An 18088-nucleotide genomic window follows, 5' to 3' on the forward strand; every position below is an offset into this window, starting at 1 on the left:
GATCAATAGTTCAGTATGTCCCCCAAACCAGTTTGTGATAGTTCTTTTTCACAGGGATGGTGGGAAAGGTTTCAGAGTATGGGCGCAGTGCAGGCTATCCGCATTAGCTCATTGAAATCTTAGCATTTTTGACAAATCCTGATGATAGTGAACAAGTGAGTGTAGCAAATATATCATCTTTAATAAGGGAGTGTTTTGTTGTTGTTTCTTTTTGCAGTTTGATATAGCGCAAACTCGACCCGAAGGTATTGGAGCGCTTTACATGAGCATCAGTTACATTACACAAGGGCACATTCATTTTTTGGGTGGGTACTGGACGATTACGTGATTTGCCCAGAATGACAGGATGTTGAGCCAACGCCGAGACTCGAATCTGGTTCCCTAGTTCCAAAGTTGGCAGCTCTGGCCTTTAGGCCACATTCTCTCCCCCTTAAGGTTAAGGGCCTCTCTATCAATATTAATAGAAATGAGATGTGTCTTGCCTTTTGAAGCATGTGGGACGCACTTTGCTGTCATGCGTGACGAGCAGTGGAATGCACTCCTCTGGTTGCGGCATGTGTAGATACTGTTATGCATGGAGAGCACTAAAGCAGAGAGGGAGATAGCTGCGCATGTGGTGGGTCTCTACAGCAGAGGGGCAATCCACTGGCAGATGGACTCAGTGCTCTCCAGTGTCTACAAAGGAGTGAGAGTGGAAGGCACTGAATTAAAGACAGCAATGTCCCCTGAGAAGCAACAAAGAGCAAACCCAGAAGTTCAGGAGCTACTGAAAGCCAGGATAAATGGTTTTTAGAGAGCACCTGGAAGTGCCAGAGAAGCAACTCAGAGAATACAGAAACTTTGCACTAGTACAATAACCTGGCTAATTAGTTGTGTATTTTTTGCACTTTGTGTGAGGGGACGAAGCAAACAGTCTTCTGCTGTCTATATTACAGAAAGACATTTGTATCGGAGCAGAATGCAAAAATAAATTGCATCTACAGACAAACAGGGGTTAAACGATAATTGCTTATAAATCACCTTTTACATACTGTAAAGATTCTAATTAATAATTCACAAGCTATGAACAACTTTAAAATACAGTAGACTGATTTTACACAAATGATTTTGACTTAAATGTAGTTTCATTTTCTTAGTAAAACATAAAAAAGGAAGGATAACAATTTTCTCCATATCTTATTTTTAGGCACAGCAAAAGTAGTGGAAAATAATTTTGCTAAAGGTTCTGTCCGAGTGCGGATCCTTAGATTGACTGAAGTTCCTATCAGTAACCCGTTCACTATATAAGAACTAATACGAATTGGAGTCAATGGGCTCATCTAAAAAGCCATGATTTCAGCGTTTTCCTTAGCGAATAAGGGCATGGAATGCTTCTATGGGAAATAGCTAGCGTATTGAAAAGATTGACCGTTAAGCAGAAGAAAGAGGGACCCCTAACTCAAGTTTTCCTCTATGAGAGTATTGACAACCAAGTTGGCAGTAGAGGAAAACAGAGAAAGGGGACCGGTGTTTGTATTTTTTTCCTTAAGTTGACGGGACCCAAGTTGAAATCTGCTCTTTGAAAGATACACAGAGACTTGAACTGTGTGTGCTTTTAATAGAGAACCAATGCTGTTGGCTCAAGGCAGCATCAACAAGAAACCAGAGCATTAAGAACCAACCAGGCTGGAGAGTTTTGTATAACCTGTAAAACTGTGGAGAAGATAGTTTGGGGTACTTGGATACTGAGAATTCCTGTAATCAAGGTGAGAAGCGATGAGGGGTGAATCGTAGTTTTCATTCAAGAGATAGGAAGCAGAGGAAGGATTTTCCCAACCATTCCAAAAGAACAAAACAGCAGCCTATAAACAATCTATTTGGAAAAAGACAGATTGCGATCAGTGATGAAACACAGATTTTTGGCAGATTCAACTGGCACCAGAAGAGGACTTAGGGCCATATTATCAAGAAAGGGCGATACAATATCGCCACTTTTATCAGCAGGAAACTGCAGCTAAAGCGGCGATAATGGGCTTGATAATATGCCCTTGTGAATCCCCATAGAAGACCAGGTTAACACCAGAACCTGGGCTTCTATGGGAATTCACAAGGGCATATTATCAAGTCCTTTATCGCCGCTTTAGCGGCAGTTTCCTGCCGATAAAAGCGGCGATAATGTATCTCCCTTTCTTGATAATATGGCCCCTAGTTCTTTGGGCCGCCAAGACAAGTTCAAGTTGCTTGGTTGTTGGCAATACAAGATTGCTTCACTTTTATTGGTTAGGTTTGAGGAAGAGTTCCCTTTTCCAAATGGCCACCACGCTCATGCAGGAGTAAAAGCTGATTTGGGTCAATGCTGGATCTTTAGAGATTGATATAATTATCTGAGCATCATTAACAGAAGAAGATATATTGAGACTAAGGGCCTGGTTATGATGTCCATCAGAAACTAAACCGCCCGACTCCTTGTCGGATTCGGTTCCGACCGACTCACGGTCGTCGGTTCCGCCCGACCGATTATGATGCTTCCGAACACCATTCGGAAGGACTCCTATTGACTTCCATAAGAGCCTGTGTTCCGACTAACAACACAGGATCCAATGGGGAAAATGGGTATGTGCGGAAAACCTTGCACCCTGTCGCTGGCACCCCATGTTGGCTGCTACACTGTGCATGGTTTTCCATGGGGGTCCCTTCTGCACCTCCTCGACCCCAGACCCGGAGACTAAGGATGAAGGGAGGCCTGCTAGAGGCCACCAAAGTCAGTTTCCGACAGCCTTTTTGTGTCAGACAGACCAAGTCGGAGAGGCCCAGACAATGCTGTGAAACCAGCCTTTGTGCCTTTTCTGTAGCAACCTGAAAAGAGGCTCAATTGTGCAAACCTAGGACTAATTGAAAAATATGCTAATTCATCTTCCACCATTTTTGCTCTGTGTGTAACAAACAATGGTACAAACAGATTTTGCAGATATATAGTAGAGGTTCCTACATGCCTTAATCTTTTTCACAGGTTTTGTGGTAGAAGGTGGAGGCAGGACCCCATTGGAGGAGGTTGAGGAAAATTAGAAAACAGATATGTACAATATGGACTCCATGCAGTAGGATTTTGTCCTTCAAATTCAGAAAAAACATCATGTACGAAAGGAGACGTTCACCACCCTTTTCTGAATTTCTTACACCTGAGGAGCATATGAACAGAATTTAAAGAGAGAGTCAACCGTTTCTGTTTGCGAGATACAATTGAGAAACCCTAAGTGAATGATTACCCGGTCATTAGTGTGAAGTTGGCCTCCGTAATAGCTGAAATCCCTGACACTCTTTTTTCCCCTAAATATAAGGGATAATATACCACATTCTGATGAAATAGGGGAGATCATTTCTCCTTTTGCCCTCCTGATGTGTTATATTCATATTTAATTGCAATATGGTCCTGAAAAAAGTGGTAACAAGACATTAAATACCACCAAAACATGCTTTGACTGCTAGTGTGTCTAGTCAAGTACCACTACACCAGAAAGAGAGAATTAAAGAGACTTTGCTGGCGTATATTTTTTTCCGGATAGGTATTTAATAAATGTATGGTTTGCAGTGTGAGTGGGATGTTAGTAGAGAGAGAGATATGGGAGGTCAAATGGAGCTGGGGTTTTTAGAGGTACAGGTGTTTTACATTTGTAAAATGAATGTGAGCAAAGTAATAATTGACAAATGCACACTACAGTGTATGATATAAAGAAATTAATATTTGTCTGAAATAAGTAACATAATGATTTGTTTTGTAATTACGATAAAAAGAACAAAAAATAATTAAAATATGGCAAAGTAATATGATATAGATAATAAAGTAGAGATTAAGACAGGCAGGACCCTCTACTATATTTTCTTGTTAATTATTTCCTCCTGGTTCTATGCCTTTTCTATATAAAAGTGAATGCGGCCCTTCTGTATACAATGGGACACACATATTTTGTTCCGTTCCTTACCAAAAAATATTTTTGCAGAGATGTAGGAAATTAATATGAAATTGTTACTGAACATTTGCTATTTATGAATCATTCCTTGTTTCTGTTCCATATTACAGTACAAAAATACTGGTTCACGACTATTCAATGTGCTACATATTTTGCTCTTGTTTAAATGTTTAGTTTGTAAAAATTACTATTGATTGCATTTGCCCTAATACAAGAAGAAGCATGTTAAAACTATGCTTTGTATGCTTCGTAAGATTTTGGCCAGGGCAAACAATTGCTTTACATGACTATTGTATCTTACTTTGCCACTTGTGAAAAGTTTTAATGTCAACCTAATCAAAGCTTGCAATATTGACAGATAGAGCATCTTTTATGATTCTCCAACTGATTCTCTTTTCTCTCCACCAGCGTTCATACCACTTGAAATTATTTACATATTGTCAGGAAAGATTGAGGGGATGATTTGGAGTTTGGGCAGAGGGTAATCCATTACAATGGAATGGATTATTCTCTCTGCCTTACTCACTGACCCCCTGTGGATTTAGGGCTGGGAAGACATTATGTTTGATGATAGAGGAGCCTACATAAGCTCTCTCATTGACATACTCCTCGATGGTCCGAAGGAGTACAGGTTGCAGAAAGTTAGCCACCCAACTCTCTGACCAATTTAGCGTGAGAGGTCGGATGATTTTCTTCTCTGTCTGTCACAGGTAAGAGACAGTAACAACAACAAAATTACCCCACAATATGAGAGAAAACACATCAAAACAAATTAGCCTTAGGAGTTTGTTTTTGAAAAATGTAAACCTCTTTAAAAGTTTGACCTATGGCTGTCCTGTTCTATGGAGCTGTCTGTCAAACTTTTACAACATTGTCAGGAACCACAGTGTCACTGGGTGCTGCTATGATTAAGAAATGTCTGTAGGCCATTGAACATATCTAGATTTGGAAGATGGGGTGTCCGTCAGGGTGACTGAGAGATTCACTCTACTGACCTGACAGATATACAACTGTCTTCAAACTTCTACTTCAGGCCTTATATTGTTGGAAAAAAGACCAAGATTTCTGATGAAGTACATGAAAATGCAGCTGTCTTGTTTCTGATATGTGTTTTCCTGATTTGATTGGCACAGATCAAGGAGCACCTTGCAAAGGGGCAAAGAACACTTGCAGGTGAAGGGATGGCTATGGTAACCAAGACACTTTTGGACCTAACTCAGAGAAAACACTTCTATGCAGGGGATCTCCTCATCTCTGTAGAAATTCTCAGAAATGTGACAGACACATTCAAAAGAGCAAGTTATGTTCCTGCTTCCGATGGTGTACAGGTGAGAGAAATCATAGCACAACTTCTTAGTTTTTTTTAACATATTTAGTAATTATTTTTTGTGCCATTATATTACACTTTTGGCTGTTTTTATTGCATAACAGCAGTGGTTTCAAAATCAAAGTGAGTATGCCATACTTATTTTTTTTATTGTGTAGCAGTTAATATATCATTCCTTTGGAATGTGGATTACTAATGGAAGGTCTAGTATAAGGCCAATTCCTTTCTGCTCTCATAATTGGTGTCTATGTTAAACAGTGCTTTTTGCATAATGACAAACCACACAGCTAACTTTTGCAATTACCCTTTGCTTAATCAAACTCCCTTTCAAGGGAGGTAAACACAATTTAAACATTCCAAATATTATCAGGACCTATTATTGACTGCATCTTAGAGACATGAGCTTTAGAAATGTTTTACTTCAACAGACTGAATTTACTTCATAATAGAGCATGTTGTTTTCACCACAGCACCACTTTCTGATATACATAATTCAATATTTTTCTATTTTTTATATACTATAGATGACCAACGAAATGTCTATTTGGAAAATGTGCACTTTTTATACTGTCTGAAACAAAAAATACATTCAATAAAAAAACGAAAAATGTTTTAAGAGCAAACAAGTATATCTCAGGTTACAGGAGATTTAAAAAATAACTCCAAATCCCAACTGATGGCTGTGAGAAAGGGCCTCTTTTGCAAGGTCTCCTTTATTTTTTTTCTGATATATGCTGCTGATGTTTTGACTCTTTACACCAGGACATTGATATCCAGGCCTCAGTGCAAGCATTCTGACCCCTAAAACAAGTCATCATTAGCATACTCCTAATTGGCCTAGTTCATTGTCCTATTAGGCCATAGTATGAGGTGTCCCAAAATAACCCTTGACATGGAAAGATAGATGTAATTTATGGACTACAACACTACTGTGCCATTTACTAGTGTGACACTACAAACATGATTCAAGGCCTAGCTGCTGCAGTTTTAACTGCTGCTGACAGACTTTTCGGGAGTCTGGCTGACCCATAGGGAAACACTAGGTAGCGATATTAAATATTAATTCTGCTATGTCAGACTTGGGACCAGCCAGAAAAATGAATAAAAAACAATTTTTTGATATTTTCTACAGGCCCAACTTAATGGTGGAAGACATTTTGATGAATATTATGGAAACATGACTTTTGGGAGGTTAATCTTTCCCTGTCAGAAGTACCTGTAGTCTAATTTGTATTAGCCTCTAACTTTCACAACTCTATGTGGGCACACAAGCTCAGCATAGGAGGAACAACATTTTTCCATCATGTTTTTAGTGAGTGAGAGACACTGTGGGATTGTTTACAGTAGGGCAGATTGGAACTGCTGCAAACATGTGTAGGTTACTCCTGAAAATGTTTACCCTAATGGTTAGGGAGGGGAAAGGAGTCCCCCAACATACAAGCTAGTGGCAAGCATAAATATGACACCCGAGGCACCTTCTTCAAAACACTCTGAACCTGTGATAGAACAGAAGAAGCACTGCACCTGTTGTTTGAGATCTGTGAAGAGACCTGAAGGGCTGGATCTGTCCCATTTATACCCAGGACAAACAAGTGTCCAAAATCAGTTGGCTTTTCTCCTGTGTGGCTACAGGGACACAACAAGCTGCAAGATAACTTTTTCCCACAGTGCCTAGTTGAGTAGTACCAACTGTACCTGACCTGGACTCTGCTAGTGACCTCTACTAGAGTGTGTCTTGGCCAAAGAGTGCTGTTTCTTAGGTCCTAGGACCCGTGACTGTATCACACTGGACTTTTCCTACCATTCCTGAAAACCTGAGACTTAGAATATCTTTGCACTTAAGGACCTCTGGAAGATTGGGACAATTCTGCCAAGATGATTTGCCCAAGGTTCAGCTGCTCTGGGTTGAAGAAACAGGTGTCCACCACACAGAGCTTTTCTGCAGCAGTGTTAGACCAGGCACCATTGGCGTGAGTTTCCCTTCCATTTTTCGCTGTTCCCTCATGTGTTTTTCTGGTAATAAATGCTTTGGGCACTATGCCACTGCTGTCCAGTGCCACAGTGCGAGTGCTCCCTACTGTAAATTGATGTATTGATTAATGGTTCCCTGTTTGGATATTGGTTTACTTGTCAGACCCTAGTACAGTGCACTGAGTGTGCCCAGGGCGTGTAAATCCAAATGCGACTAGTGGGCTTGCAGCACTGGTTGTGCCACGCACAGAAGCGGCCTTGTAAAACGTGTCTAAGGTCTGCCATTGCAGAGCCTGCGTGCATTCTGGTACTGTCATGCTGACTCGGCAAGTGCACCCACTTGCCAGTCCCTAAACCTTCACTTTTCTTTATATTACTCACCCCTATGGTAGGCCCAAGGGCAGGGTGCATTGTAATTATAAGGTAGGACAAGCCCTGATGTGTGTGGCATGTCCTAATAGTGAATTAGAGCCATTTTCGTTTTTCACTATTGCAAGGCTACCTGTTCTCCATAGGATAGAATGGGCTGCTGGATTGTTATATGTTTATAATCCTAGCAGACTCAGAGAACATGGTAGAAATTCGAGTTTAGTATGCCTGGACTCAGAAAAATAAAATACATCTTTTAGTAAAGTTTTTTTTAGTATTCTGTTTTTGAAAATACCACTTTTAGAAAGTAGGTATTTGCTTGCCTAACCATTTGAGCCCGCCTCTGCTACATTTTGTATTCCTTGTCTGGGTTTATGTGTGACAGGACTGGGGAATTCCAGGAGACAGGCTGGGGCTGTCCGGTGGTGAATATGGAGATCTGCATCCAGATGGGAGGGAGGAGTTGCACCTGGGACCTAAATAGGGCTAGGCCTTCCCTCTACAATGCTGGATCCACCCCCTGTGGTGTATCTGATGTCTCTGCCCTGCACACTGAAAGAATAGGAGGAAGACTGTCAGCAAAGTGCTCCAGGACTGTATTTGCTTTCCACAATGCTGGCTCCACCTCCTGTGGGGCGTCTGATGTGCCTGCCCTGTGCTGTGAAAGGGAAGGAGAAGTCTGGTAAACAGAGTGCTTCAGAACTGTCTTGAACTGGGCACAGGCCCCTCTCCCCTCAGAGAAAAAAGGATTTGGGGGTATAAGTATTGGGACCCTGATCCCATGAAATTAGATCACTCCTGGAACTGACAAGACAAAACCTCTGCTGAGGAGAAGGAACCTGAAGAACCTGAGGAGAGATTATTCTCAAGCTGAAGTGCTGCTTGGGGTATTGGCCTGCAGTGGTTGCCTGACTGCCAAAGAGAGTAGAAAGGACTTTGTGGACTTTACCTTTAATTTTCAACTTGTGCAAAGATCTCCAAGAGCTTGGAAGAGAGCCTGCCCACTGGCCGAAGTCGCAGGACCAGTGGACTTCACCAGCCTTTGTGAATTGCTGCTGTTCCAGTGGCTACAGAGTCAGGGAGCTGTGACCGACTCTCACGACCAGCCTGATGTCCTGTAGGCACCGCATTGAGCAACGTCTGCCTCGAACAACGCAAGCTCTGCGCTCACCGACTCCATCTCGACACCGTCAACGAGCTGTAGCCTGCACCACTACTGGAAGGACACTGCAACGTGCAACGCCTCGCTACACCGAATTGAACTGGTCTGACCGGCTCGGTCACTGCTGCTAATTTCGAGTCCTGTGACCGCACCGGAGTTGGGCACCTCCTCGCACGCTTTGCGACGCACCGCCCGACTTGCACCGCTGTCCGGACTGATCGATGCCAGCTCCCGAACTCCGGCTCTGTCGCCACACCATAAAGCTGGAAGCACCGCAACGAGCAAAGTCCGCCTCGAACAACGCAAGCCCTGAGCTCACCGACTCCGTCTCGATGCCGTCAACGTGCCGTAGCCTGCACCGCGACTGGAAGGACACCGTGACCTGCAACGCTTTCCTTTTTCTACACCGCGACAAACCCCGGACCGGCTCGCACATCCGTGCCGGCCGCCTCAAGGAAAAGGTACTGTGACTGAGTCTGTCGACATTTGAGTGGGCCCGGACCGCTGCGGTCCGCTGGATTTGTTAGACTATGTGTTCTTTTCAGCAATGCTGTAGCCGGACAAGGATACAGACTTGCACAGAACCTTGAACTAAGCGTTGTAAACCTGAACTCTTGAAATTTGATAGTACTGTGGATTCTTTATGTCAGTAATTGGTCTTTTGGTAACTCTATATAAAGTATAACTTATATTTTATATAAAACCTGTGTGGTGTCCATTTGTAGTGTTGTCAGTGGGTTACTGTATGTGGTCAGAACTGCTTAACTTACATCACCTCTGAAATAAGCTTTGACTGCTCGCGACACACCACCTAGAGGGTGAGCAGGAGTTATTTAGGGAGAGTAATTCCCTTGCTCTGACAGGAGGAGAGGGTCCCTGCTTGTCACAAGGACCTACCTGTACCAACCAGAGACCCACAATTCTAACAAGCAGTAAATCCATTTCAGTAGGACCTCAGTGAGAATGTATCCAATCTTGTGGAGACCTCTTTGGACACAGCCCACTACCTTTTCCCAATGGAGGATTTCAAGCTCCAAAAAAGAGACTAAAGCTGAAGGTAAAAAATCTTGACCAGACAAGGGCCCCAAAAGCATCTGTCTGGAGAGAGGGTTTCCTTTGTGTTGGACCTAGAGTTGTCAGGTCACCTAGGGTAGGCTGGCCTAGGGTAAGGCAGTCAATTATTAGAGGCACATGTGTAAAGGTTGGACGCCACCCTGCAGTAACTCAATGCAATTCCACACAAAAATGACGCTACACCAATCTTTGTGGAAAAATACGAGCTGTTTTATAAAAATATTTTGTTAGCTTTTCTCTCCTCTCTGTAGCTTTACACTTAAATACACTGTACAATTTTATCAGTTCTTTCCACACATATCTAATAACATCAGAAGAATCCAGTTCGGTAGTAGTTAATCTTCTTACAGTGAATTATCCTAGGAAATACTTTCTCAACCGACAGCTTAAGCACCTCCTACAGTAATAGATTACCCACCCAAGCTGAGGTTTTCTGGTTACACCAAAAGAACAATCACAACTTTATAACACTTTATCCACTTCAGCCTATCACTTTAGAAATATCCAGGTCTTAGGACCCTGGAAGGTTACCTCTCTGCCCACTGTGTGGCACCTTTCTCACAATAGGTGAGTAAACCCAGGATTTCAGTTATCAAATGTAATATCATAAACATCTCTGTTATAACTTGCTCATAGGTAAACACAGGATGAAGTCACAGATTCATCTTCCCCTCCTCCTCTGTAAAAGAATCCCACAATATACTTCAACACTCAATTTTAGTATCCTCAATATCTCAGTTCATTTCTCCAGCACTGAGGAGAATCCCTATTATACTTGACCCTCTGAGCCTTTAACCCAGGAGGCTTAATAAACGGTCCTCCTTCACCCTATCAGGGCTAGTCATAAAGATCTTCAGAGAATAAGAAAGTGTGAAGGTGCTCCACCAGTTAATCCCGTTATAGGGGCATGAAAGTACTCCTTCCCGGCTTCCTGGCTGATTCCCCAGTTACTCTTTAATCTTCCCCCCTTCCTCCACCTTACTTGGGCCTGGGCAGAGCAAGTCGCTGAAACCGATCTTCACTAACCCTCCTCCCAGCTGCTCCTCTCCCGGAAATCGGGCCCTTCGCACATAGGCCGGCAATGAGAGGAGGCCAGACTAAGGCTGCCGGTGTTCCAGTCGCCCTCGCGAACCTCGCTGCTTTCTCCTCAAACGAGCCGCGGCACAGGCGCGGGTGAGTAGTGTCCCCGCTAGGCGCCACCTCACTCGCTTGGTTGGCCGCTTACCGCTGGGCCTGTGCGGAGATCAGCGCTTCGCCGGCTCCCTCCTCAGTCAGCCGCACTACTGGGCCTGCGCGGAGATCAGCGCTTCATCCACTCGTGCGCCTAGCCCAGCTGCACCTTCTCCTTCCCTCGCCTCCGATTCAGAGGCTCCACAGCAGCGCAGGGCGTTGTAACTTTCCCCGGTCTTTTCCTTGGAAATACCGGTAAGGTGAACCAGTGAAAGGAAATGGGGGGGGGGGTCAGAGGGGCTCAGGAACCACCAGCCACGGCCGTACCGATTCCCTCAGAAAGTAAAGTCTGATGAGAGGGTTTGGTCAGGGGCAAGAGGGGGAACGTCTTCACGAAGAGGTTGTCTATCTCTCTGACAAACTAACTACTTCTAGTGCGTCCACCTCCCCACACCACTGCCTCTCTCCTTCAACTCACTGAACTGCACAAAATGGATTCCTTGCCCCTGTCCTTTTATAGACTGGCCACTCTGGGTCCAGTAGGGTCCAGAAGGTTCTGGAAGGCCTCTATATTATCCTATGGGGCTCTCCAGAGGATGGCAGTTATGGCAGTTGTGAACCACCATTTTGTAGATCTGGGTGAATTCCAGTCAGAAAAGGCACCTAGGCCTGAGGTAAAAAACTATGAGGGCAAAAGAGCATCTATCCCCCAGGCCAACACCATAAAAATTTAGTGGACACAAAAAGATAAAAAGGGGTATGGGGGCAGAAAGGGGACAAAATAAATAATTATTAGGAGGGGCTACACCAAAGGCCAGACAGGTCTAACACGCGTCCCCCCAGCTGAAAGTGGGGAGAGCTACCCAACCCCTTGGGAGTCCTCATCACTAAGGCGGAAATACCTGGAGAGACCGTCTGCATTGGCGTGGTCCACTCCAGGCCGATGTTCCACCCGGAAGTCCATTCCCTGTAGGGAGAAGGACCATCTCAACAACTTGGGATTGTCCCCCTTCATCTGCATCAGCCAACGAAGGGGACGGTGGTCAGTCTGAACTAGGAAGTGCGAGCCAAACAGGTATGGCCGCAACTTCTTCAGAGCCCACACCACCGCAAAAGCTTCCCGCTCAATTGCACTCCACTTCTGTTCCCGGGGAAGCAGTCTCCTGGAAAGGAAAACTACAGGCTGATCCAGGCCCTCTTCATTAAGTTGCGAGAACACTGCCCCAATGCCATGTTCTGATGCATCTGTCTGGACAATGAACTCCTTGGAGAAGTCTGGGGCCCTCAGGACCGGTGCTGCACACATTGCCTGCTTCAACTTTTCAAAGGCTTGCTGACAAGCCTCTGTCCAAACTACCCGTCGAGGTTGTTTCTTTGAGGTAAGCTCTGTGAGGGGCGCTACAATAGTGCCATACCCCTTCACAAAGCGACGGTAGTAACCTGTGAGGCCCAGGAAAGCTCGGACCTCAGTCTGGGTCTTGGGGGGTTCCCAGGCCATGATTGCCTCAATCTTTGCCTGGAGGGGCTGCACTGTTCCCCTACCCACCAAGTGGCCTAGGTACACAACCGACCCCTGCCCAATCTGACATTTGCTGGCCTTGATTGTCAAGCCAGCTTGTTTCAGGGCCTGGAGAACTGCTTACAAATGTTGCAAATGGTCCTCCCAACTGCTGCTGAAGACGGCAATGTCATCCAGGTAAGCAGCAGAGAAACCCTCCATTCCGGAGAGGACCTGATTCACCAGCCGCTGAAAAGTGGCAGGGGCATTCTTGAGCCCGAAGGGCATCACGCAAAATTGGAAGTGTCCCTCAGGTGTGGAGAAGGCTGACCTTTCCTTTGCTCCATCTGTCAGGGAGATCTGCCAGTACCCTGAAGTGAGGTCAAAGGTACTCAGGTATTGGGCAGCTCCCAGCCGGTCAATTAATTCATCCGCCCTAGGGATCGGATGAGCATCAGTTTTGGTAACTGAGTTCAGTCCCCGGTAATCCACACAGAACCTCAGTTCTGGAGTGGTGCCTGGTGGAGCTGCTTTTGGCACTAGAACCACCGGACTGGACCAGGGGCTGTTGGAAGGTTCTATAACTCCTAGCTCCAGCATCTTGGTAACCTCACCATGGATGCTAGCCTTCACCTTGTCTGACAGCCGGTAGGTCTTTGACTTCACTGGAGGGCTGTCCCCTGTGTCCACATCATGGTTACACAGGTGAGTCCTTCCCGGGACAAGGGAGAACAACGTAGAGTACTGTTCCAGTATCTGGCGGCAGTCCTCCCGCTGTTCAGGAGTTAGGGATGGGGAGAGAATCACTCCCTCCACCGACCCATCCTTTTCCTGAGACGAGAACAAGTCCGGGAGAGCTTCGCTTCCGCTTCCTCCCCCCCATCAGTCACCATCATTAAGATGACCTCTGGCCTCTCATGGTGGAGTTTGAGTCGGTTAGCATGTAGCACCCGTAGGGGCTGTCGAGGGGTCTTAAGGTCCACCAGGTATGTGGCCTTACCCTTCTTTTCTAACACCTCAAAGGGGCCTGTCCAGCGATCCTGGAGGGCACTTAGCTCTCCAGGCTCCATCACCCACACTTTCTGACATGGCTCCAGCTCCACCGGGTGAGCGTTGTGGTCATACCACTCTTTCATGACTGCCTGGCTGGCCTCCAAGTTGTCAGAAGCTTGCTTCCACAGCTTCGCCATTTGGCTCCTGAAGGCCAGCATGTAGCTCACCACATCCTGGGGAGGTTTCCTGGGAGACTTTTCCCATCCATCCTTCACCACGCTGAAAGGACCGCGTACAGGGTGCCCATACAGAAGCTCAAAGGGGCTGAAGCCCACTCCCTTCTGTGGCACTTCCCTGTAGGAAAATAGCAAACAGGGTAGGAGGACGTCCCATTTCCTCCGCAGGCTTTCAGGCAGACTTCTGATCATGCCCTTCAAGGTCTTGTTGAACCTTTCTACCAGTCCATTTGACTGGGGTGATAAGGAGTGGTGAACCGGTAGGTCACTCCATTCTCTTTCCACATTGCCCGCATGTACGCTGACATAAAGTTGGTCCCCCTATCGGACACAACTTCTTTGGGGAAACCCACTCGGGTAAAGATCCCCATCAGGGCCCTAGCCACCACAGGTGCAGTGACAGTCCTCAGAGGAATTGCCTCTGGGTACCGTGTGGCATGATCCACCAGAACCAGGATAAACCTGTGACCAGCCGTTGTTGGTGGATCCAATGGCCCCACAATGTCGATGCCCACCCTTTCAAAGGGGGTGCTAACGACAGGAAGGGGTTCCAGGGGAGCCTTCAGCTTCACCCATGTTTTCCCACTGGCTTGGCAGGAGACACATGTCCGACAGTAGGTGTCAGACGCCACTTTCATCTGAGGCCAGTAAAAGTGGGGGACAAGCCGAGCAAAAGTCTTGTCCTGACCTAAGTGTCCTGCCAAGGGTATTTCATGAGCCAATTCCAGCAGAAAGGCTTGGTACCGTTGTGGGACTACCAAGGCCCTTGATGAACCAGGTAAGGGTACCTTGGGTTCACTGTAGAGGAGTCCGTCCTCCCAGTAAATGTGGTAGTGTCCCGCAACGTTCCCTGCTGTCTGGGCTTCGGCCTGTCGCCTCAGTCCCTCAAGGGTAGGGTACTCCTTCTGGCCCTTACAGAACTCCTCCCTGGTAGGCCCTCCCTCCACATGCCACTCAGCAGGGATGGGTAGGTCCTCCAGGGAGACCACTTCCCCCTCCACGGGCTCCTGGTCCACCACCGCAGGTGGCCGATCTGTCACATGGGGTGTGGAAGCCGAAGCAGGCTTCTCCTGTCTTCGGGTCTGTCCCTTTTTGGCAGCGGGTTGGGCCATTGTTCCAGGCTCCAACCCAGGCGAACTCCCTCTTTGGGCAGTCGCAGACCTTGTGCTTACACAGGCCCAGTCAGGTGTACCCAGCATCTCTGAATGCGTCCGGTATTCCACCTCTCTCCAAGCATTGTGCTCCATGTCATTCCCCAGCAGACAATCAACTGGCACGGCAGGGCTTACGGCAACTCGAAGTGAACCTGCACCCCCTTCCCACTCAAAGGGAACCTCGGCCACAGGGTAGTGGCCCATTCTGCCGTCAGCCATCGCGGCGGGGTGGAGTACATTGGGAAGCACTTGCTCTGGAGACACCAGTTGACTTCTCACCATAGTCATACTGGCTCCTGTATCCCTCAGAGCCTCCCCTCTCTGACCATTGATGGTGATCCATTGCCCATACTTGGTAGTATTTGGGGGCACCTGGATCTTAGGAACCATCTCCCGTTCTCCCAGGGACACTAAGGTGACACCCGCCCACTCACCCCCCTTATCTAAGGGCAACTCCTCCCCGAGCACTACACTAGCTACTCCCGGGGCTTTTCCTCCGGTGGGAGGGGGTGGTCTCTTTGGGCATTTGACATCCCCTTTATAATGTCCCACACCACCACACTCGAAGCAGTGGACAACTCTTGGCTGCTGGCTCTGGCCAGGATGAGGGTTTCTGGGCGGGTTAGCCTTAGGGGTGAAACCTGTTCCCTCTCCCTGGAAATTGTTTTGGGGACCTTTAGAGAACTCCCTCTTTTTATCTCCCCCCTCCTTCTTCTGAGGGGCGCCCTGTCCGACCCTTTGGGAATCCCCTCCAGTCCCCTTTGAGGACACCCGGGTACTTGCCCAGATGTCCGCCTCCTCTGCAAGCTTCCGGGGGTTGGTCAGCTTGCTGTCCACCAGGTGTTGGCGCAGCTCGGGAAAGCATTTCTCGAGTAGATGCTCTTTAAGAAAAAGGTCATACAACCCCTCATAATCCTTCACCTCACTGCCCTGTACCCAGCCCTCCAATGCCTTCCTCGCATAATCCAGGAAATCCACCCAGTTCTGGGTGCTTAACTTGTGGCTCCCCCTGAACTTTTGGCGATACTTTTCCGGGGTTAGCCCAAAATTTCTGATCAATGCTAACTTCATGGTGGGGTAGTTGGTCTGCTCCTCCGGTTCTAAGGCTAACAAGGTGTCCCGACCAGTAGGAGGCATATATTTGTACAATCCAGCCCCCCCAGTGTTTCTCCTGGATCCCATGGGCCCTTAAGGAGACCTCATAGGCAGCCAGCCATTTGGCTATATCGTCCCCCTGACTATAGCTGGCAACTATATCCTTAGGCAGGTAGGGTCTGGACTCCCTGGTTGGTTCTCTGGTTTCGCTGCCACCATTCGGAGTAGGAGAGGGTCCTAATTGCAGGGCCTGGAGTTCTAGCTCTTTTAGTTTAAATTCATGAGCCATCCTCCGTTCTTCCCTCTCCTGTTCTAGCCTGGCCAACTCCCATTTCAGTTGCCTTTTTTCCCTCCTGTCTGTGAGTTCCGCTTCAGTCAAGCTTCCTCCAGAGACACTACTGCCCCTCCTAGAGTAGGTCATTGGTCCTGGGAGTAGGTTTCCCACCTCAGGGTGGAACAATCCCTCTACCTCTATGACCGTGTCCCTGTCTGTCCCCTCATCCTCCTCCTTTCCTTCTCTATGTGCTTCCACCCAAGCCCTCAAAGTGGTCTGGAGTTCCCCCTTCTTGGCACCACGCTTAAAGAGCACTCCCATTTGTTGACAAAAGTCCTTAAGCTGGGCCACAGAATAAGTGTCCAGTTCTTCCAATGCAAATTCCATTTTGCTAAAGGCAATTTAGGGACAAGCACACAAAAACAGTAGTTTTACAAGGGGGCAATCTGAAGCTACCTCCACCCCACCACCAGGAATGAATTTGGAAAAAGCAAAAGTAAAAATTAGGAAGTCCGCCAGGAGAAAACTCCAGGTGTAGGTTAGTGGATTACACTTAGTTACTGCAGAGTAGTCGCAACCACAGTTCTGATCCCACCGCTAGACACCAATATGTTGGACCTAGAGTTGTCAGGTCACCTAGGGTAGCCTGGCCTAGGGTAAGACAGTCAATTATTAGAGGCACATGTGTAAAGGTTGGACGCCACCCAGCAGTAACTCAATGCAATTCCACACAAAAATGACGCTACACCAATCTTTTTGGAAAAATACGAGCTGTTTTATAAAAATATTTTGTTAGCTTTTCTCTCCTCTCTGTAGCTTTACACTTAAATACACTGTACAATTTTATCAGTTCTTTCCACACATATCTAATAACATCAGAAGAATCCAGTTCGGTAGTAGTTAATCTTCTTAGAGTGAATTATCCTAGGAAATACTTTCTCAGCCGACAGCTTAAGCACCTCCTACAGTAATAGATTACCCACCCAAGCTGAGGTTTTCTGGTTACACCAAAAGAACAATCACAACTTTAACACTTTATCCACTTCAGCCTATCACTTTAGAAATATCCAGGTCTTAGGACCCTGGAAGGTTACCTCTCTGCCCACTGTGTGGCACCTTTCTCACAATAGGTGAGTAAACCCAGGATTTCAGTTATCAAATGTAATATCATAAACAGCTCTGTTATAACTTGCTCATGGGTAAACACAGGATGAAGTCACAGATTCTTCTTCCCCTCCTCCTCTGTAAAAGAATCCCACAATATACTTAAACACTCCTCTCCTCCAACTCACTGAACTGCACAAAATGGATTCCTTTCCCTGTCCTTTTATAGACTGGCCACTCTGGGTCCAGTAGGGTCCAGAAGGTTCTGGAAGGCCTCTATATTATCCTATGGGGCTCTCCAGAGGATGGCAGTTATGGCAGTTGTGAACCACCATTTTGTAGATCTGGGTGAATTCCAGTCAGAAAAGGCACCTAGGCCTGAGGTAAAAAACTATGAGGGCAAAAGAGCATCTATCCCCCAGGCCAACACCATACACCATAAAAATGTAGTGGACACAAAAAGATAAAAAGGGGTATGAGGGGCAGAAAGGGGACAAAATAAATAATTAATAGGAGGGGCTACGCCAAAGGCCAGACAGGTCTAACACTTTGCCACAAAATTCAAATTTTCCTTTTCATCCCGAAACAAACGGCTTCAAAGAGACCTTGTCTAATGCCTATCTGATGTTGTGGAGTCCTTCTTGGATACAGCCTGTTGCTATGCCTCACTGATGGATTATGACTTCCAGAAAAAACACTAACTCCTGTGGTAAA

The 18088-nt window shown here is 46.5% G+C and overlaps 1 protein-coding gene across 3 annotated transcripts in view; it reads left to right on the forward strand.

Moving 5' to 3' along the window:
- The window catches only part of ADGRB3 (adhesion G protein-coupled receptor B3), a 1725994-nt gene that overhangs the window by 833824 nt on the left and 874082 nt on the right, over positions 1-18088 (forward strand). For all 3 annotated transcript variants that reach the window (XM_086926462.1, XM_086926464.1, XM_086926463.1), the window contains exon 10: positions 5081-5275. In XM_086926462.1, the coding sequence (XP_086782588.1) occupies positions 5081-5275 (195 nt within the window). The remainder of the gene's footprint in view (positions 1-5080; positions 5276-18088) is intronic.

Source organism: Lissotriton vulgaris, chromosome 6 (genome assembly GCF_964263255.1).
Source record: "Lissotriton vulgaris chromosome 6, aLisVul1.2, whole genome shotgun sequence".
Taxonomy (NCBI): Eukaryota; Metazoa; Chordata; class Amphibia; order Caudata; family Salamandridae; genus Lissotriton; species Lissotriton vulgaris.